The sequence below is a fragment of the Enoplosus armatus genome, chromosome 12, assembly GCF_043641665.1.
Source record: "Enoplosus armatus isolate fEnoArm2 chromosome 12, fEnoArm2.hap1, whole genome shotgun sequence".
Lineage (NCBI taxonomy): Eukaryota > Metazoa > Chordata > Actinopteri > Centrarchiformes > Enoplosidae > Enoplosus > Enoplosus armatus.
This window is the reverse complement of record NC_092191.1, coordinates 10,273,631-10,295,589: the sequence shown is the minus strand read 5'-3', so window position 1 is coordinate 10,295,589 and position 21,959 is coordinate 10,273,631. Positions and strand designations below refer to the sequence as shown.

Sequence of the window (21,959 nt, the reverse complement as noted above, 5' to 3'; positions counted from 1 at the left end):
TGAACATTAAAATATTTCAGCATTGGTAGAATTAAGGGCTTATTAGTTTAATGTGATACAGGTGATGTGCAGTTCATTACTCTTTCATAAAGAGCAGATTTCTTTCTAAATTGTTCCAGAACTTATGCATAGGCAGTTTCATTTTTGTGTCTCTTCAGGGTTGCAGCGGAGCCACCAGCACGCGTCGTTTTACAAGTCTTATTTAATTCAATATGTGCTCATAGGGATTCACAAGTTTGCTTATGAATGTCTTTTCTGTGCTGAATTATGAAGAAATAACATTTCTGTCAAGCTGTTGTGAGATTGAAAAAGACCATCTGTTTTTTGACTAACACTGTTTCCAGTATGAGATGTTTCATACGTTGTCTCCTCTTTATCTTGTGATTAAAAAGCAAAGAATGAATTCTGTGCAAAAGCAAAATATCTCAGCTCGAAGTATAAGACCCTGTAGTTGGGGGTGGAGTAGGTTGCCTCTTTGATTTCACCAAGTAAAAGAAAACAAAGACACATTTCAGCGGGCCAGGATTAAAACAAGCTACAGCAGGGTACAGGTTGACATAATGCCGCAATATACCACGCAAAATGGGTTATTGCACTGCACATATCAGATCATCTTCAAGTACGTTTGTACATGTACCTTTTATAGCAGTTCAACAAAAGATGTCCCACACAATGAATGAATAAATAGTCAACGCAGTCAGTTCCGTTTTCATTTGTGCTGCTGGGAACAACTGAGAACAAGCAGGCTGATTTTAAGCAATGGGATTTTACAGTCATGAACACATTGTGAATGAAAGTGCTGTGTTTGACGCTTTGGGATGTACAAAGAGACACTCATGATACAACTGTGAATAAGAAAAAGATCCCACTTGAAAGAAATGCCACCAAAACCTGTTGAGTTTTTCTTTTTTTTCTTTTCTGCAATCAAAACTCCACACAAGAGAGCTTTGATGTGGGTTTATGTATTTTGAACGTTTTTTTTACTATGCTGTGGGCAAGGTACTTCAGAACGACTCAACAGGTTGTCGGGGAGAAACTGATGCTGTCAGTGGGCTGATGTGTGCTTTCCTTTCTGCCAGGAGCTCCATCACTACAGTGTACATTGAGGTTTTGCCGCCCAACAACCAGAGTCCTCCACGCTTCCCTCTCCTCACCTACAGCCTGGAAGTCAGCGAGGCCATGAGGATAGGAGCTATTCTGCTCAATCTGCAGGTGAGTCACTTGCCCACAATTACACACACTCACACAGGGCACATGCAAATAGGAACATTTGGAATTGAATGAGGCACTCCGTATGATGCTAAACTTGCTTTTTAAACTGATGACATTTTGGTAAATGGTTGAGGTATATTGTAATTTTGAGCAACAAAATCAACAGTTTTTTTCCGTTTCTCTCACATTTCATTCTCCAGCATTCAGTTCGCTCACTTTCACTCCAGTTCAACATCCTTGTTGTTCAACCATAATATTTCATAGCCTTCAGTGTTAATGGCACTATATGATCTACAAGATCCTGCTTTTCTTTTCCTTCCCAGGCCACAGACAGAGAAAACGACCCGATCACATACCACATTGTGAGTGGGGATTCCCAGAATGTGTTCAACCTCTCTGAAACGTAAGTCCAGATATTTTTTAGTTCAGACGGGCCTCATAAGGTTTTCTCACCAAAGAAAGAAAGTTCAACGGCATGCAGATTACTGTAGGTGAGCTGGAGACTGTAAATACTTTGTTGGTGTGAGCTGGTATGGATAATGGCCCCTGGCAAACTGCAAGGGTGACTCTTGCTGACATCAGTTTGAGAGTTTATTGAGACAAAGCTTTTGTGTACAGTGGCTGGTTTATCAAAAGCTTTATTGAACTTATGATCTAAGAGACACAACCAAAAGGACAACTCGGTTTTTGAAAGTCCTCGGTAAGCTTTTGGGTTTTATGTTCTCTTATATGCAAAGGCTGTACATGGACAAACAGTAATAATACGTTGAGACACAGTGTTCTTCCCTACACTGTCATGACCATGGAACAAGCCAGGCAGGGTCTGCCTATCATCATTAGCTTCCCTCTGATGATACAGACTGCCAGAGTGAGTGATGGTGGTGGGGAAGAAGGAATGAGCAGAGAGGTGATGTGCAATTGTGATGGTAGGGAGTAGATGCTGACTTGCCAATTATTGGTTTTAGCTGATTTATTAGCCAATATATGACTTTATTTTATGAACACTGGCACTGGCTGCTGGCACTATCAAGAATCCCAATGTACTAAGTTGAAAAGCACACCTTATTTACACTCACTTGCTGCCTCGGGCAGTTATTTGTGCCCATGATGCCAATGTTCTAGTCACAAATCACAAATTTGCCTCAAAGGCAATTGGGATAAGAAAAAAAACTCTCCCTCAGGAAGAGCAACATAGGAAGAATCTCTCTTCCAGGACAGATAGACATGCAATAGATGTTGTATGTACAGGGTAGACAAAAACAAAAGAACAGTATTGGGAAACAGAGTGCAAATCTATGAAGAATACAAATCCAGGAAAACGTCAAGCAACTTCCAGGTGCAGCCAAAGATTAGCTAGACTGGCTTAGACGAACCAATCAATCAATCTCTTTTTATAATGCATTGATTAGCTGTATGCTATATAAATAAAGATTAGAGGTCTATTGTTTTGTGATTGGTTAATTTTCAAAATACTAATATATTTCTCAGTGGTATGATGAGGTGAAAAGGGTTTCCAGCTCTGTCCTCTTCTCAGCCTTTCTTCTGCCTGAGAGAAGACACCAAAGGCATCAAACACCAAATATTTTTCATGCTGAAGCTCATTTACAATCTTACTTTTTATTACTTTTTCATTATCATTGCCATTATTACTTTTCAATATCACATGCAATATTACTTTGATCTTTTAGTTAACTTATTCTTACTAATTCTATTAGGCACTTTGTTAGCATTTTCTCCTTATACCACATTTATTGTTTTTATTCTTATGTTGTTGTAATTTTTGAGCAATGTCTGGCGCAAGTATTTCCTTTGGGATTAATAAAGTTTTATGTTATCTTATCTTATCATTCTGGAGAGGAAAAGGACCCCAAATATCTTACCTTACCTCTCATAATCAACGTCAGCATTTGAAAAACCCACCTCACTCAACCACTAGTTGGGAGCAAGAAAAAGGCATAAAATATGAAAGTGGTCAGTGCTTTTTACCATCCCTTAAATAAGCAGGGAAATATGGAGAGAAGAGACGTGGAGAGACTGAAAATGCAGGACCCTGCCAGACACGTTTCTTACTAATTGATTAAAGCCTCTTTTGTCTGCATCCTCGGTCTCCCAGCTATGCAAGGACAAGCTTGTGTTGCAGCGCTGTTTCCCTGCCATTTGTTTACCCCTAATCTGCTCCACAGTGTTAAAATTGTTTGTTTTATGGAGTGATGTTTACTTTACGGTTTCACAGCAGTAACTGCAAGCTAAAAACATGACATGATCAAAATAACAGGAGACTGCTGTTGTTGCCGATGCCACTATAATCTCTTAAACCAGATCTGACAGAAATATTGCTGAAAATAGATACACACACTCGCATTCAGTACATTCTCTGTATTACAAGATCTCAGCAACCGATATAATAAATTCAAGCTGGTGCTGATATAGCACATGATGAATCACAGAATGATTAGCTCGTACACTTGATGAGTGTGCAATATACAGAGCTCTACTTCATGCTCTCATTCTTCAACCCTTCAGAACTCCAATATGATTCAGTGAAGAGATTTTGCATTGCTGCATGTTCAGATTCAGGCTACATATGGGGCTGGTTCAATCCAGCTATTGTGAATAATGAGCTCTCCAGTCTATAACTCCCTATAAATGGGGCAGGTTCCCCTGAGGGAGGTGGAACTGCTTCAGATTCACTCACAATTATGCTAGCGAGTAGGACGCAGCCTTGAATCAGTGAATCTGTCAGCCACCAAGTGCTATACACAGAGCATTCAGTAATGACATACTAACCGGCAGAGGCAGGATCACAGTTTAATGCACCGTACACAGGTATTTCTAGTGAAGTCCCAGGTCTGGCTAGAAATGTACTGCATACACCTTCTGATGAGCCACTAAATACATGTCAGCTGGACTGATATATCAGCTGATAGAAGCTTTTCACAGATATTATATTGGTATTAGCTTATATGTCAGCTGATTTCAGTACAGAAATGCCAAAAAGTGTTTAAAGTAATTTAGAAAGTGTCTCCATTTCATAATTTGTCCACCAAAGAGAACTGACAAGTTAAATTCAACTGTGAAATGTCTAATTCAGTACAAATCGTACTGAAACGTCACGACTCTTAATGATACCTACTTAAGGGATCCCTATAAAAATGAATCACGACCTATATGTCACTCTCAAATACAGATATATAAACTCTCAACTCAACTCAGATTTGAAGTTTATTTATACAGTTTTTAATCCTTTATGAAGTTTAAAGCTGCAGTGTAATTGTAAATAGAGCTAGATTGATAAATCAGGCATGCCGATATTAGCTTGTTGCAGATATATATAAGTAGTGTGTATATGTGGGTCAGTAACTGAAGAAATTGAAGTTGATAAATGCCAAACTAGGTTTGAGATAGTTTAGAAACAGTGTCACCATTACATAGTTTGTCCAACAGAGAGAACTGGCAAGTTTCTTTTTAGTTTTATTTTTGTATACTGAAAAATCGGGTTCAATTCCGGCCTTGCTGCATGTCTTCCCCCCTCTCTCACCCTCTCCCGCATTTCCTGTCATTCTTCACCATCACTATCCACTAAAGGCAAAAAATGCCCAAAATCTTAAAAAAATAAATAAATAAATTGCGTTATGTGTTTATAAGTTACTATAACTGATATGTAATTTTTCTACAGAAATAAAGATTTCAGTATCGGTCGAGCTATAATCCACAGATCTTGCTGCTGATCTTTTTTGTTGATAACAGCATCCCATTTGAAGCCAAAGCTTCTTTTTTTGTAGCATCTCAAAGTCACAAAAACTTAACCTAGAGGTCAAGTTTTATACTTGAGCTTTTGTCAGTGCCTCCTTGTGGCCCTGTGTTCCAGTTGGCAGCCGATTGTCTTCCTTCAGTGAAATTGAAACTGAAATTGGAAAAAAAGAATTCAGAAGAAGGTGCACTTTTTATTGCCCCGGGAAACCAAACACTGCAGAGTCCGTTCTAAATAAATAGACTCAAAACAAGTATTTTAGATATTACAATTCAAGTGTCACATATTTGCCGTTAATTTCCCCTTGTGGAATCACTAAAGTTTATCTTATCTCATTATTTTATCTGAGGTAAAACGTTCATGCCACCTGGAACTCACGTCCTGTGCCTCAAGTCCAGTTTACCTTATAGAGACACGATCTGAGCAGAGTGAAAGATCAACTGACTTGGTGTGACTGGGATGGATAGCCTCTAACCTGCACCATTGTCACTCCAGACATTGCTGTTAACAGTGTCCTGTCTGTCCTGACAACATCTTTTCATTTGCGGTGGCTGGGGAGAGGAGGCAGGACGCTATCACACATGATCAGTGAACCTCTCAGACCCAGCCGCTCAAGTGTAGTTCAGCGCTCCAGCTGCAGTAAGGAATGAACTCCCCAGGCTGGCTAAGTGGCATTAATCATTCTAATCTTTGTCATCCTCACTATCAAGATTATCATCATTATCACTGCAATTATGACAATTATCACTGTATATCTTCATTATCATATTCACATCAATGCATCCCGTACCTTTAGCTTCACTGAGCACAGAGGGGGCTATTTTCTACTCTCGTGCTTTTGTATAAATAAACATGAGCACAGCAGCCAGGGAGGGATGGTGCGCTGCATGTTGATGGTGTTTGTTGAAAGCTGTGTTTGCCCTCTTGAACCACTGATCATCAGGTGTATTGGATGTGTCCGCCATAACTTGCGGCAAGTGCTTAGAGAAATAGACAATGCTCATCGAGGTTTCAGTAATTTGCCTGTCAGATTTTAAGATGAGGCTCTCTAGTTTGGTGTTTATGGGCCAGAGAGGCAGGAAAGAAGAAGCGGTCAGGTTCTGCTTGGAATGTTTGGCCGAAGGAGCTTTAAATTGGAAATGTGAAGGAGCAGGGGGACAGCAGGGAATTGCGACGGGTATTAATCTAGCAGTGCGTTCAGATGCATTCGTCTTTCCTTCCGTTTGCGATTCTGACAGAGCCTCTCCTGGGTGTGGCAGTGAAATTGTTTTGTGCATGCTGGTTGCGTGTTTGTGTGTGTCTGCACTTGCACTCACGTGCCTTGTGTGCCTGTGTGTGTGCAAACAAAGATAATTTGGTGTTCTGCTCGGGAATGCATCCACACTTGTGTGTTGTGTTTGGAATGCCAGAGTGCCAAATTATACTTTGTGAACGAGCAGGAGGGCCGCTGTGTCTGCTGCAGTCATTGGAAAGAAAACATGAATCTTTCTGTCTGTAGTCCATGTACTTTGGGAGCAAGAGGCGGGCTACAGAGAGAGAAAGACAGAGTGGGAGCATTTAATTGCCCACCTGCTCTTCTCCCTAGACTCCTCTATCATCAACTATGTTTTATAATCTGTCTAATCTGGAAGTAAATAAACTCTGGAGTGCAGCCTTCTCCCTCACCCTCTATTGCATCAGCGATAAACTATTGAACACATTTAAACGAATGCTCTTTCTTGATGGGACAGAAGCAAGCAAAGCGGGAACATGACCACACAAAGCCCTTTATTGTGTTTCTTTTTTGTGAGGTTGTTGTATAAATGTCTGTAGTTGTTCGTGTGTAATAGTAATACAAGTGTCTTCTCTGACCCCTCTCTACAGGATTGGCCTCCTACTTCTGGGAAAGCCTCTGGACAAAGAGACCACAGATCAGTACCGTCTGATTGTCACAGCCTCCGACGGCAACCCTGGGGGGGTGAGGCACAACCCTCTTTATTAAACTGTTGGCCTAATTCCTCTGGGTCAACACTCCTCAAACATTTTGAACACATTAAGCTCAAATAAGACCTTCATACAAGCTTATTAGCCCAGAAATTTGTCTCACTGAACCCAAGTGCTTTCAGTAGCCTAGAAAATCTAATAGTGCGTTTGAACTCACAGAGTTTAATAACCTGTGATATTGTAATAGATTCAAAAGATCTGTGGTAGCACTAGATGTCAGGAGCACCACTTCTGTGTGCCAAACCAATAATAAGGGCTGCCTGCTCATATGAGTCCACATACTGTATGTGGAAATGATAATTTTGTGACTTTGGTAACCTGCTGAGTCTCTTAGTGGGAGTTCTTCACTGATTCATAAAAGCCATCGAAAAAAGGACTGCTGAGAATACCGTTGTGCATTTTGTTAGAGGTATTTTTTCCGACATCACAGATCAGATGTTCATCTGTCAATTACCGAGACAATGAGCAATTGCTACCCTGCAATAATGTTAATGTATTTCACTGGCAAATTGCAAAAGCCAAGTTACAACTACATGAGCTAGCAAGTTTCCGTGTTGCTAATATGGTGCTTGCTCCGTGCTGCTTCTAGCATCACTGTTTGTAGTGCAAATGCTTCTTTACACCTGCTGCTCAAAATGTGTATTTTACCTTCAGTTAGTTTGAGCTTTCAAAGCAGTTTTGCACTACAGATATTAAACAGTTCAAAGGATCGTAACATTGTATCCAACATAACTTCGATAACAGTTTCCTTTAGGCAGCTTTCACTGAAATGGAACAAGAGAAAATTCAATGGATATATCTGCAAACTAGTGGAAATAAGCACTTGTTGTTTGTTGCTTTTGAGTTTTGTTAATATCCACACACACACAGTGGTTTGGAGCAGACTCTTGCTATCCCACATGCAAGGCTAATTCTTAAAGGAGTTCTCAAGGGATTTGATATTGCACCTCCGTAACATTTGGTGAAAAAAAGAAAGAAAACACCAGATCCCACATTTCCCATCATGCAGCTGATAGCCTCTTTCAATTAGACATTCCCTGTCTAGTAATTGCCCACATCTTTCAAACTCCACTTCTCCAGTTTGTAACGCAGGCTCTCTGTTAAAAATGTGTAGTGTATGAGCCCAAGCTGACATTACCCCAATTACATCACTGTGACATCATCAGAGTTGTTTTCTCAGACTTGAGACACCTCTTTCAGAACCACAGAAGAGAGCAAACTACTTTTTTTCACCTGAGTAGCACTAACCCTAACTGGTAAACTGATCTTTAATTGTAATTGTGCCCCTTTAGAAGACTGCAGCCCATACGATGACATCATTAGTAGTTGTGACTTTTGAGTGTTCCCATTCACAGAGCTGTCTCTGTAACTTAGCCTGGAGGAACAGAAGACACTATAACTGAAAGTGAATGCTGGCTGCTCTGTCTCCCACCGAGAGCTGATAATCATATAAACCGTCTTAATTGAATTAGACTTCACCTCGGTTGGCTCAGTTTTTGCAGCTGTCTCTGTTCCAGGCAGAGATGAAATGTGGTTTCCTTTTTAAGATGCGGTGTGTGATAGGTAATGAACATTAGCTGATGAGCTGTCAGGAGTGATGTTGATTGCCCCCCTCTCACCTGCGCACGCATAAACACTACAGCTCCTTTTCATCTGCTGGCAGCCAACGTGTGTTGGTTAAGTGGAGCTATATAAGAAGCATATGTGCTGCGTGTGTGTCCCAGTATTTGTGAGTGCTCCAGAACTGTTGGAGTGCAAAGGCAGAGGGAGGGGCAGAGGAGATGGACACTGACAGGGTCAAAGAGGAACGAGCAAATAAATAAAGAGTGTGTAAGATGGGGCTTCACCTCACAATATGAGGTGAGGTAACCACATTCTGGTGGTCTTTGTCCTAATATTGATGGACAGATTGTACAAAACAACACATAGTAAAACACATATGACGTGTGTGCGAAACGTCTTCTCCACGGAAATTACTGGCTGACTCGTGTGTGCTAAATGTCACAGGTAGGTAGAAATGCTGTCACAACAGAAAGGAAGTCGAATAAGGGAGGGGGTTAAGGGTTGCAGGAGGATGGAGGTGAGGAACTTGTACTGCGGGGAAGGCTGGAGACAGGAAAAGGTTCAAAATAAGCACAGGAGGAGGGAGCAGAAAGGAGAAGGCGACTGAGAAAAGGAGGGGGCCACAAGGGATTCGGATGTGTAATTAGCACAGAACTTTCGTAACCATGGGAACCTGACACAAGGAGCGAAGCAAGCCATCTCCCCCACCTCGGTGCTACTTCTCTCTGAGTATAGTCAACTTTTTTCATAATACTTGTTGAATTGTAACTCTTACATCTACGAGTGCGCGAAACAAATTGTGCTAATCTGTGTGACCAATTCAAAATGTTGTGAAGGAAACTCAGAACCCAGAAACTCACCCAGGGATGCTGGATAAAGCTGAGTACATGACTCCTAGCAGCCTGATCATATCAGCCCATGCAACGTCTGGTCAGGGTTGTCACTAGAAAGGCAAAGCACCTCTGGATCTTTCAGACAGTGAGGACAGAAGATGAGACATAACAAAGCTCCCTCTGTTTATGTTAAATAAATAATGGCAGCTCATTAATCACACTCGTGGCCGTAGAGGTAGGAGTTTTGGCTTTGATAAAAACACCCACACCAGGATGGAGATGCTAATTGGCTTTCGGTCTTCTGTGAAATGAAAAATAAGTAGATCCCATCACTACGCTGATAGTGAGCTGCGTCCTCTTGTGTCCTAGTTGTTATAGTGAAAGAGCAAAAAGAGGCATGGGGTGTGATGGTTTTCTGCATGGGTTGCCATGTCAATTCGTTCATAAAAGGACTGATTATGTACGTCTCGAAAGCTAGAACAAAGAAAACAACAATGGTGAAGGAATTCCCAACAGACAGTGAGATGAAGGTGACATTAACTAGGTCATTTCCTTCATTTCGTGCTGCTGAATGTCTCATCTGCCAGGGCGACTTCAAACAGCTGTCTTCTGGGAAGTATCTTTTCTTGCAAGGGCCAACTCCTCCCACAACCCACCCATCCTTCCTCCCCCAAAGGAGACCATTTACACCATTATTTGCATACAGCTTCATCCCAGTGCGCTGAGAGATCGTAGATTGCACATATTCAGCAATTTTTCTATGTTGATTTATAGGAGTGCTGTACGTGTGTGTACTGTGTCTTTGTTTGAAGGTTAATGGCAGTACATTGGTGCACATTGGCCCTGCAAATTAATGAACACCTCAAATGACGCTGGGGGGAATTAGCTTTGCCCAATGAACAAACCCACATAAATAAAAACATTATACAAAACCTACACAAGCATAATTTAATTTACTGTAAACATGAGGAAAATTTTGTCATCTTCTAATGCCATAAAAAGTGCCAGTGTTGATATAGAGTTGTTGACTTCTGCATCTTTGGCTTGTTGAACCATTGCTCTAAGAGCAAACATGTATTATCAGAGGAAGGAAGATACAGTGGATCTGATTTCATGCTTTCTTGACCCAGATAATGGGCCACCTAGTCTTGTAATCTAACCTTGTAAGTATCATAAATGCAGAGCAAAAATGCAGGAGGTCAATACACCCTGGATTCTGAATGGCAGAAAATACTATGTATTTCTGCAAACAAAGCATTAGTGTTGGTATTCAAATTCCGTAAGTGCTTGTAGGCGTATTCCCCCACACATTAAATTAGCTGTATCATTCACTTTTACAGGGGTTGTGGCGCTGTTTATATGTAATCATTTGTATTGTGTGTTAACAAGACGAAGAGTCTTGTACAGCCACAGTAGCGGCTCTGTGAGGTTGTGCTTAGGAGCAAAACATTGAACAAATAACAATTTTACCTGATGATCTTGCTAGATGAAATGTCAGGGGATCACCAAAGTGACAAGTCATCCTCTTTTGACTATGAATGTCTGTACATTTCATTGCAATCCATCCAATAGTTGTCAAAATATTTAGCTAGTGTGGCTAGAAACACATCATTACAACACCAGGAAGTGTTATTTTTCTAGTCTGTATCTGATTTCATTCCCATGAGGTAAAAGGCTAACAAAAGCTTTATCATCTGCACATCAGTGTACCTTTTATAATGTTGGCTGACAAAATCATTGGCAGAAAGTGTCAACAGCAAGAGTGACTATGTCCTTCTTATTACAGCATAGTTTACCCAGTGTTTGTGGTGTTATAGTGTACTTTTACTATAACGCTATATACGGTATGCACACCTGCAATAAACAGGGTTTTCATATGTAAATAAATATGATTTGAAAGCTCTTCCAGATCTACCAGAACCTTTTTTTCACTCTCTGTAACAAGTAAAGCGAGATACAGTAGTTTGACCAAACACTTGACTTGACAGGTTTTTTTTAAACATTAACTGTAGGGTAGAGCTATTGTTCCAAATGATTCTGCTTTTCATGCAATGGGATGATTTTTTTACATTTCCCTAAACTAGGAATTATTTATGAGTCTAATGGTGCACTTTGCAGGATTTGCTGCAGCATATTTTAGCAGATGTCGGCCGTCTCATGTGAAATTAACTACAGCTTACCACGTCTGCTAACCAGTTTCATGAGAAAAACCCTGCTTTGCTCGGCTGGCAAGTCCTCCTAACTTCCTTACTTAAGTAATAATATGTTTTGCGTTCAATGTACCTGGATGGTTGATGACATTTTCACTGCACAGCATCACTAGAATCTGTCGTCTTTTCTGAAATTCAATGCATGTGTCTTGTTAACCAGTAACAAAAGAAAAGGTGGGTACATTTTTATGCATCATGAAAGCTCAGGTTTGTTGTAAAATCCCTTTTGTTTACTTTAGTTTTCACAGGGTCAAAAGTACTTCTTAAAATCATTATTTGTGATTTGCCAGTTTTTAGCAGTCAACCTTGTTTCATTCTAATGCTTTTAAAATGACTGCTTGAGCATGAATCTAATTTTCCTCATCACATAAATTCTTGGCTTAGTTGGCTCCCTATTTTAGCCAAATGATATCATCCAAATGTATTATTATGTTTCTGTGGTTTTTAATATATAAAGGAACTCTGAATATCGCTGTTCGTAATTGTGCTTTGTTTGTTTGTTTGTTTTTCTTTAGACATCCACTACTACTGTGAACATAGTCGTCACTGATGTCAACGATAATGACCCCGAGTTCGACCTCACCGTACCCACTAATTTTACTGTCCGAGAAGAAGAGGCCAATTTGTTTGTAGGACAAGTCAGGGTAAGTGTGTTGTTTTATGAGACAGGTGATCTTGTTCTTTTGAAATTAATAAGCTGCTGTTTTGCCAACATCCACATCTTCTCTTTTCTAGCAACAGTCAATCACATTTCCACTGTTGTATATCCACGTCGTTTTTCATAAATTGTACTGTCACAAATGTACCTCAGTTCCCATTGTTTTTGATGAGAGTATTAGTTTCTGTGCATTTCCTTGTCTTGTCCTTGTAATTGCTTGTGCAAACAAAAAATATACCAAGGGTAAGCAGGCACTCTCATATCAGTCTCATTTGTCACCTTTCAGGATATATGCTTTTAACATTAGGCATCCCATTACATTTTTCAGGGGGTAATAAAACGGACTACCAGAAAATGTTGCAGGTTTATGAACTGTGAAATAAGACAGAAGGACATATGAAGGAAGCTTGGTGTTTGCATGAGGTAAAGCTACCTTCAGTCTCACTCCCAAGTGTTTCTTCACAAATGCAGCCAGCAGCTGTATTGGGGCTTAGCCCACCCCACCGTCTCTCTCTCTCTCTCTCTCTCTCTCTCTCTCTCTCTCTCTCTCTCTCTCTCTCTCTCTCTCTCTCTCTCTCTCTCTCTCTCTCTCTCTCTCTCAGTGTCCTGCCTGGGGAGGTTTTCTCAGCTGGCACCTGGCCAACTTGAGCTGAGGCTGTGCTGCCTTTCTGACTGAAAGAAAAGTACATTAAAGTACTTAGCTCAACACAATCCTGCTCTCCATGCACATGCACATAGAGAGGCTACAGCTTAGCCTGTTGTAGCTGATCAAGAAGGGATGGAGGCTTTTTTTTCTCAATGCAACACTTCTCAGGAAATATGCACAATCTCTCAAATACAGGTTGCACATTGTAGCCACAAATTAGTGAATATAATGATCCTCCAATAGATTTGAGTAAGTGACAATACCATGAATTGGACATGCCATTTTCACCTTTTTGTCACATTAGAAGTTTGGCTGATGGTTGTCTGTAGACACCCTTCTTTTGTCTGACTTGTGCTCCGTTTTGGCAAAATCAGTAGCTACACAGAAGACAACCAGATTTACTTTGCTCTTTCACCTGAAGTCTATGCTCCTATAGACTTACTGTGTCAGTGCTTAGAGCAAGTGGCATGTGGATGTGATTTCACTTACAGAAGGACAAAACTAAGATCCATTACTACAAGAGAAAAGTATATTATTCCATATATCAGGGAGAAAAAGTAGGTATTGCTCACTTTAATTCTTTCGGCGATAAAGACTAAACACCAAGTTAGAAAGATTATAGCAGCAATCAATCAACTCAATAACCCTTAAAAGGTCCTTCTCTCATCTAAAACAAATAGCAAGAATTAGAGGTTCCACGTCTTCATTCGTGCCTTCATCTCATGCTGGATTAACTGTTGCCGTAGTCTGTTATCCAAAAACCATTAAACTGTAGTTCATTCAGACTGCTGCTGCAAGAGTTCTAACAAGAACCAGGAGAACTGAGCACGTTATGCCTCCTCTTAAACCTTTTTAGGCTTCCAGATAGTCATAGAATAGATTTTAAAGTGCTGCTTCTATTTTATGAATCACTTAATGGCTTATGTCATGAATACAAATTAGGATATGATGCTACAATACCACATTTAAGAAGTGAGGAATTAATTTATTTCTAATCTTCATTAATTCTATTTTAATTTAACTTTTCAATGTGGTTTTAAATGTTGTGTTTATAGATTTTAATGCCTTTTGTAAAGCACTTTGAGTTGCCTAAAAGGTGCAATAGAAAACAGTATGTCTTAGTTCATTAAATTAGAAATACTTTGGTTAAAACAAGAAAACTTAAACTTTCATGACTTGTTGGGAGCTGAACATAGTTATCACAGTTGAAAGCAAGTGTATATAGACTCACACACACACACACACACACACACACACACACACACACACCAAACCAGCCACGATGCCATTATATTACAACCTACTATTTGTTTCCACCTGCAGCCTGTTTCTAGTATCTCCTGTACAGCTTCTTTCTGGTTTGTCTCCTTTACTTACTTAATCCTTTCATGGTGGACAGACATTTTCTTCATTTTTCATGCAAGGAGCATATACTGTTATTTGAATTTTAAGTCATCATGCTCATTGCTCAGTATATTAGGAGACCGTGCCCTTCAGGGTTAGGCTTCAAGATAAGATGGCACTTTGGTTGTAACATGGATAACACAATTGTTAAGTGTTTTTGTAATGGGTAACGAAGTGTTAGTGTTTTTCTCTAAGATTTTATTTGTAGTTGCGGGCTAGGTGCAAGGGAGAAAGTCATACTCTTTAATAGCTTTGGGCTCTAAGTTTTTTTTTAGACCAAATTTCAGCAATAAAGACATGTGCCATTTAGATTTTAAGTGGCAATAATTTAATGTACTATATAAAAATTCCCCTTTGTCACATTTTCACTTTTTCTTAACTCTCACTTCACATCATTAAGTCATCCACAAGGTGCACAGGCAGTCAAGAGGGATAAAATATAGAAATGTAGAGGGAGAAACTTATTATATTATATGTATTATGTATTATTTATTTAACAGACTATACACTCTGACAGAATGTTGAATGGTCAATATTCATCAATTAATCAATATTAGAGGACACGCCCGATATTGACGACTTTGACGAGTGGCGTCACTTAACGATCACAACTTGAGTATTTATTTTTGTTTCATCACCCGTCCTGATAGGCTGACAAATGTTCTGTAACTGCTGCCGGTCTGACTAGCATCTTGTGATGTGTTTTTTTTTTTTTTCAAGAGCTTTGTGTGCAAGTGCGTGTCTGTTAGTCTTATTGAACGAACGTTGTCTCTATCAGAACAGTAGCCTACAGCTCACTATCACATGACGTGCCAGGTAAAAGTCAAGTGACAGATAAAGGAATAGATGAGAGACTGCTTGAATAAAGCTGCTATTTGTGACTACTCAATTATTTCACATTTAAATGTGATGCGTTACTGTAAAATCTGTTTTTCTCTCCTTGCAGCGCCTTGACTTTACCTGCAAAGAGGGAGTAATAGTGCAGCCAACCATAAGGCTTCAGGCCATTGCCAACGGTGAAGATAACTGCAGTGCAAATGCATAATACTATTAAGTATCTTAATGCTAGACCTAAAGTGTTTTGGATTATCGTTACAGTAATTGGAACCGGTTCCCACCTGTTCTTATTTCACACACACTCACATAGACTGGAGACGATTTACTAGGTTATCATAATTGACAGCATTGCTGGTTGTGCTAATAGAGCCGTTTGTTCTGTGACTGACAAATCCTTAACCATACATGCACATTCTGTTTACTCACAGCACGGAGCCATAATCTGATCATGCAGATGACCGGAGGACAAATCGATTTGCATTCATGTCAGACACATGATGGAAACATCATGTAGAATTGTTGCTAATTGGAGAGGCAGTTGAACATAATGCTATTTATTTTTTGTCAAGTAGATTCCTTGATAAAGTGAGTTTCATGGTTTTATCCTGCTCCTAAGAAGACATTTGCATTTTGCATTGATATGCTGCATTTCACTTGGTGAACACACATACAGTTATCTCACCTTGTTGTTTGGTTTTAAGAGGACAACATGCGTGCTTCATTTTTGAAAATACTGTGCCCAGGGTGTAGCGAGACATCATTCTGCCTACAGTATAAGTGGGCAATTCAATTTAAATGTTGGTTTGAATTTAAATTGAATTTAAATTTAAAGACGATTCAATTAAATTTAATTTAAATTTAAAGGGTTTTAAAAGATGTCAGTGTCTAATCATCCAAAGCAAGATGAATATGTTCTGTCTGTAAATGCAAAAAAAAAAAACACTGGACCCAAGCCTGAGACAAATTTCTCAGGTACTATACATTAGAGGTCTGCGTGGGCCTGTTTTTTAAAGACTGCAACCACTTGCTCAAGCTGCTTTTTGTACTGCAGCCACCTGCACCTGCAGGATGTTCTCCCACAATAGATGTACTGAGCCTGCCCACCAGCTCACAATCTATAGCCAGTTACCATCACTAAATGAGTCCTGATTGAAAATCTCTTTGAGAGATTCCAATATCTGCTGTTACACTGCCAAATAGTCAGAAACTATGGTACACAAACCAAAGGCTTTACAGCCTCCACTAAGGCCAGGCATTACAACATGACTGCCCATGTTTGTCATGTCAGCCAACATCTGCTATAGGTCGTGTGGGACTGGCCTGCCCTGCACAGACCTCTATAATACATACAGTACTTTGTTCATTGGAGGCTACAGAAATATGCAAATTCGTTATTTGATTTTATTGGCTGTTAATTAATTGGATTACACCTCTTACAAGGCAAGGAGCAGTGAGAATGTTTGTTATGTAATCACTGCAGAGAAGTAGTGATCCATATGCACATATTGACATGATGTGCTTTAGTCTGTTTAGCAAAGGCTTAATGCTGAGGTCCAATTTTTAGCCTTGGCTTTGAATATTTGTCAGGCACTCCATGTAAAACAAATTGGTGCCAGCCTTTACCAACCATATGCATCCTCCTCTCTCTTTCACTGTTCCTCAAAGGGCTTTTTTTCCACTTTTTTGTGCTGCCTTGTCCTTACTTGCACTGGGGTAGAGAAATGATTGCCAAACAGACAGATGAAATGTGGCTTGATCTAACTCTGTCTTTTCTTTTTTTTCTCTCCCACTTCCGCTCTCTGTCTCTCTCTCAATTACAACAAAGAATTACCACCACACAGGAGACTGTCAGAGTATAAACACACACACACACACACACACACGTGTGTACACAGGCATAATAATGACCCATCATATCCACACAGGAATAAAACATTCTAAAGCCACTAACTTATTTTAGCCCTGCAGGATCACCACAGCATCACAGAGTAGTACCCTGTGCCTCTCCTAAGCTCTTCATTTCTCTGACCATGTTTTTTATACTCTTTTGGCATGGCAAGAATGGCATGTATGCTATTAAAGTTACATTTAGCATACAAGGATTTCCTTTTGATTGAATGCAAATATTGCATGAAAGGTGACAAAGACTGGAATCTCAATATGAAGAACAGGAAATGAGACTCAAGCATATGAGAGTTGTTTTGGCCGCAGTTGCGGTACTGTAGCTTATATGGCTTTGTACCTGAAGCCTCAGTAAATATGTAAGGCGTTAAGATAAAGCCAGGCTCTAATGGATCATGTAATGGATCATATCAAACTCACAACAGCTGCTGTTTGCCTAAAGGGAAGTACCTCTGCATTTCATTTTTACCTGTTATTCATATGCCGTGTTGTGGTGAATATTTATCTCTTTCTGCTGTTATTGATATATGTAAATAGATACTCAGTGTTTCCCACGGGTTGTCAGTTTACCTCAGCAGCATCAGGAGGGAAAGGGGGTTTACTGATGACTTTTTATTGATGTTTCATTTAGCAAGCCCGCTAACTCTCATTTTTTTCAGCATACGAATCTCTCAGTCCACTGCACGATAATGGCCACTGCAACATTAGCTGGCTATTATGCGTCCATTTGATAATCCAGGCTATTTTTCATGCTGTCTCTCTGTTCAGTCTGTGTTGGCAGAGACCACTACGCAAACAATGGCAGATATGCTGGTGCACTGAATTATGGTCATTGTAGTTCACTAACTTGCTTTGGGAGTTTGGCAGTATTAAATGGTGATTGTTTTAAAAGTACATCAGCAAAAACCACAAGTGTCAGACATCAGATCACCCAAACTGAAGTCAAACAAAAGGGGGGGCATTTAATTAACATGGGCGAACTGCCCACATATTAATCTTGCAAGGGAAACATTTCGTCCTATATTCCTACACTAAGTAAACAGAGATAATTATATTTATATTCCCATAATGGAGCCCTCCGATCTTTATCTCCCCACAGGCCACAGATCCAGATGCAGGGGTTAATGGCCAGGTGCGCTACCGGATCGTGAATCATCCTGACTTGTTTATGATCAGTGCTAACGGCAGCATCTACACAAGAGTGCCTCTTGACAGGGAGCTCAGGAGCCAATATGACCTGGTGGTAGAGGCCTCAGATGGGGCAGTGGATCCACGGCGGACCACCTTGACCCTCTCAATCCAGGTCATGGATATCGATGACAACAGCCCAGTCTTCTCCCAGCAAACTTACGTGGTGAATGTACCTGAGAACAGCCCTGTGGGAACTTTGGCTCTGAAGTTAAGCGTAAGTACTTATGTGCATGTGTTTATAGCCAAAGTTGTTTTCTCTTTCTCTCTCTCTCTCCATCCTCCACCCTATATGTCTCCTGTCTCCCTTTATATAAGGCAGCATGGGTGCTTGAAACAACGGTTGTATTAACAGGCTTTTAGCATCTTTTCGAGTGCAGGCAATTTAGCGTTTAGAAATGTCAAATGCTTCCAGACAGAAACCAAGACAGGAACAAACACAGTTTTATATATACAGCAGAAAGTTATGTCATGACAGCTCTTTGGGCATTTTTAGACTCAAACAGAATATGATTTAAAGCTAGATTTTTCAAGTCAAAACCAGGCTTTATTAGGAGGATTATTTTTACCATTGGTCCTGACAAACATTAATATTATTCTCATAAGATTTTGAAAATCTTTTCAACTTGATGGAATCTGTCTTTGGGTTGATTCAGCACCGTCAAACGTTGTTGCACGAGTCTGCACTGAAGTGAAGTATAGGGAAACCCTGTGCCTGCAGAGCAAACACGGACAGAGGGCCCAGTAATTGCTGAAATATTGTGAGTGACATTTCCCAGAGATGGATAAAGCAAGAGAGGAGGTTGAGAAGCAGGGGGGGGGGGGGGGGGGTGAGGGTGAGGGGTGTGAGTGACAGTGGCACTGTGACACCGTTAATCTCCTAGACAACGTCACCTCAACTCTAAAGGGACGGGGGTGGTTGGCAAGACATCTAAAGAGCAGAAACGAGATAGACTGAGAAAAGGAAGTGGTTGAGTTGGGTAGCTTGAAACCTGCTGCTTATACTTGAAATGTATTTTTTTTGTGTGTATCAGTAAATAGTGTGTTTGTGTGTGTCTGTGTGTCTGTGTCTGTGTCTGTGTGGGGAGGGCGCATCCACACAGCATTCATATATTATAATATCTAATTATCTCCTAATGCATAGCCATTGCAAATTATATCTACTTTAAGTAGTAGAGTTGGGATTTTATGCAGTGAGGACCAGTTTAATTTAATCAGATCCTATTAATGATTGATTTAAGGAACCCCTGCAGCATAAAAACAGAATTAAAATAGAAACATTAATATTCATTGTCTACAGCCACAGTGCTTATATGTATACGTTTATGTATATGTAACATACCAATGATGAAAATATGGCTCTTCCTCGCATTCCTTCCATCACCACACTTTTTCTCCACACATGTCCTCTGTTGTCTTCAATGTACTGTGATTGTATTGCTACACATCCCTCTCCTCTTCCTTCTCACAGGCGGTGGACTCAGACCTCTTCTCCAACGTCACGTATCGGATCAAGACTGAATCGGCCAGGCAGCTGTTCTCTCTGAACCCTGTCACGGGGGAGTTAGCTGTGCTACAGACCCTGGACTTTGAGGACCTGGCAGCTATGGGCATGGGGGCCTCTTACACTTTCCAGGTGGAAGCTGTCGACCAAGGAGGGGTCATGCCCCCAGGGCAGGCTACCGTCACGGTCCGCATCACGGTAAGAGCCCCTGGATAGTCAGTCCACCACAACCTCTCAGTGGTCTTTTCTCCTTCCATCCATCCTCATTGTCCCTCAGAGGAGCTGCAGCAGTGACAGTGAATATGTGGTGAGTCATTAGCAGAGTTTTACAGTAGTAATAGCTCACATAAGCCTCAGTCCAAAAGGGGATTGGAGACATATTGTACAGTATTGCACCTGTGCTGCTTTTGTGGGATGAAATTCAGTGTTACTACATTCAGCATGAAAGCTGAATGCTTTTTCCTTTTGTAAAATACGTTTTGGCCTCCTGACCTGCTTGTCCTCGTAGCATCACCGGGAAAAAGATAATTTGATGGATAGGTGGTTCTGCCTTGTACACTGTGCTATTCCAGATCTGAATGACTCATTAGCTTTGTGACAGCAATTATGTCAGGTTTTTCAGGAGCTTGTATTCCCTTTACAACCTTTCAAGAGATTAACGGCTGAATCCCAACGAGAGGATTAGACGCCTTGTGTTGCGATACTATTCATGTGTGTATGTGTGAGTGTGTGCGTGTTAATGGGTGTGTGTTTTTTTGCTCTGTGAGTAATTCTGTGCTTCAAAACGCATGCGTTCACATGCATCGATGTGTATGGATTCAGTCCACCCCTAGTGACTGTCTCAAAGTCTGCAGAATTAAGCTCTCTATATTACACTGACAGGGAGGAAGCACCTAAGCTTATTCAAGCTGGCTCGCCGCGTGGTCTGTCAACCTGTAGAGTGAGTTTGTCCTCCGATAAGGACAAGCTTTGTTGCAGTGTTCGTGCTGTCACCCAGGAACTGTGTTTGATAGGATAAGGCATCGCACAGCCCCTGATATCAAACCAATGTCTGCTATTTGAAATGGCAGACATGAATTAGAATGAGCCTAATGGATTCACACGGGCGTCTTGGGGACTAGAGATGGAGCTGATTCCACTGATTCCACTTCCTTCCTCATATAACACCTCCAGAGGGTTATTTGAAGTTGCTTGTGTTTGATTTCCCTTGTATTGTTTTGTTGTTGTCTCTTTCGTCGGATGCCTCGCAGTGATGGATTGAGTGTCCTGCGTGTCTTGTTGTTCCGAATGAATCTCCCAAACTTTTTCTTCTATTCTTGTACTTCAGAAATGTAAGACATGCCCTGTGGGTGTGTATGCATGGATGGAGAAACCGTACTGCATGTGTGTGCACACTTGCACATGCATGCAAACATGTGTATGTCTGTGCAGCACAAGGATCAGGCTTTGTTGTTCAAAGTAAGAGCTGGATCTTTTCTGCTAGGAAACACTGAACCTGTGTATAGATCAAAGGGAGGCTGCCCTCCACCACTGAGTTTATGGAACACATACTGTTGCCCATGGCTCAGTAAAAACAATGGAAAGTAAAGAGAAAAGTCAAGAGAAAAGAAGATCAAGCAGTTATACTACAAAACTAATAAGCTATTCCTGAGAGATATGTGAATGGCTCTCCAAAAGCAAGGGTTGCAAAATTAACAAGATTTCATTTCTTTGCATGCCCATGAAATCATACACCTCTTATTTACAGGGAGACGGGACAGGGAGATTAAAAGCAGTGGTTATGTTAAGTTCTCACATGTGTTCTGGGGAGCACTGTTATCACTGAATCCCAACAAAACTCTTTCATCACCTAAAGGGGGATTCATGTCGTGAAAAGATGGGAGTGTTCACAACATTTCACATCAGTCTTGTTGTTGTTTTGCAGTTAAAAGGGCGAGCATTAGGATTTCTTTTTCATATACCATATATTTTATTCATGGTAACCGGTCAGCCCTCTCATACAGCCTGTCTTTGTGTGTTTTCATGTCTGTATGGTCGTTGTTTGGTTCAATGAATGGGACCTACTTATAGTTAAACACCAGTTTTCGAAAATTTCCAGCCAGCAAAATCACACTGAAAACACTTAAATGTTAGACTGTACATTTAAGTAGGTCAGAAAACCTCTTTCATGGTCGTCATCTTAACCTGACGTAAATATACCACAAGGGTCCTTAAGATTCAGGCTCCATTGTTTTCAGACACTTTGAGAGAATAAAGCTATTATTAAAT

At 40.5% G+C, this 21,959-nt stretch overlaps 1 protein-coding gene across 1 annotated transcript in view; it reads left to right on the top strand.

Annotated features, from left to right (window-relative positions):
- The window catches only part of LOC139294580 (protocadherin-15-like), a 134,432-nt gene that overhangs the window by 55,034 nt on the left and 57,439 nt on the right, over positions 1-21,959 (top strand). Inside the window, exons 16-21 of the mRNA XM_070916497.1 lie at positions 1,080-1,212; positions 1,536-1,615; positions 6,827-6,920; positions 12,068-12,196; positions 18,099-18,404; positions 19,659-19,889. Coding sequence (XP_070772598.1) covers positions 1,080-1,212; positions 1,536-1,615; positions 6,827-6,920; positions 12,068-12,196; positions 18,099-18,404; positions 19,659-19,889 — 973 coding nt within the window. The remainder of the gene's footprint in view (positions 1-1,079; positions 1,213-1,535; positions 1,616-6,826; positions 6,921-12,067; positions 12,197-18,098; positions 18,405-19,658; positions 19,890-21,959) is intronic.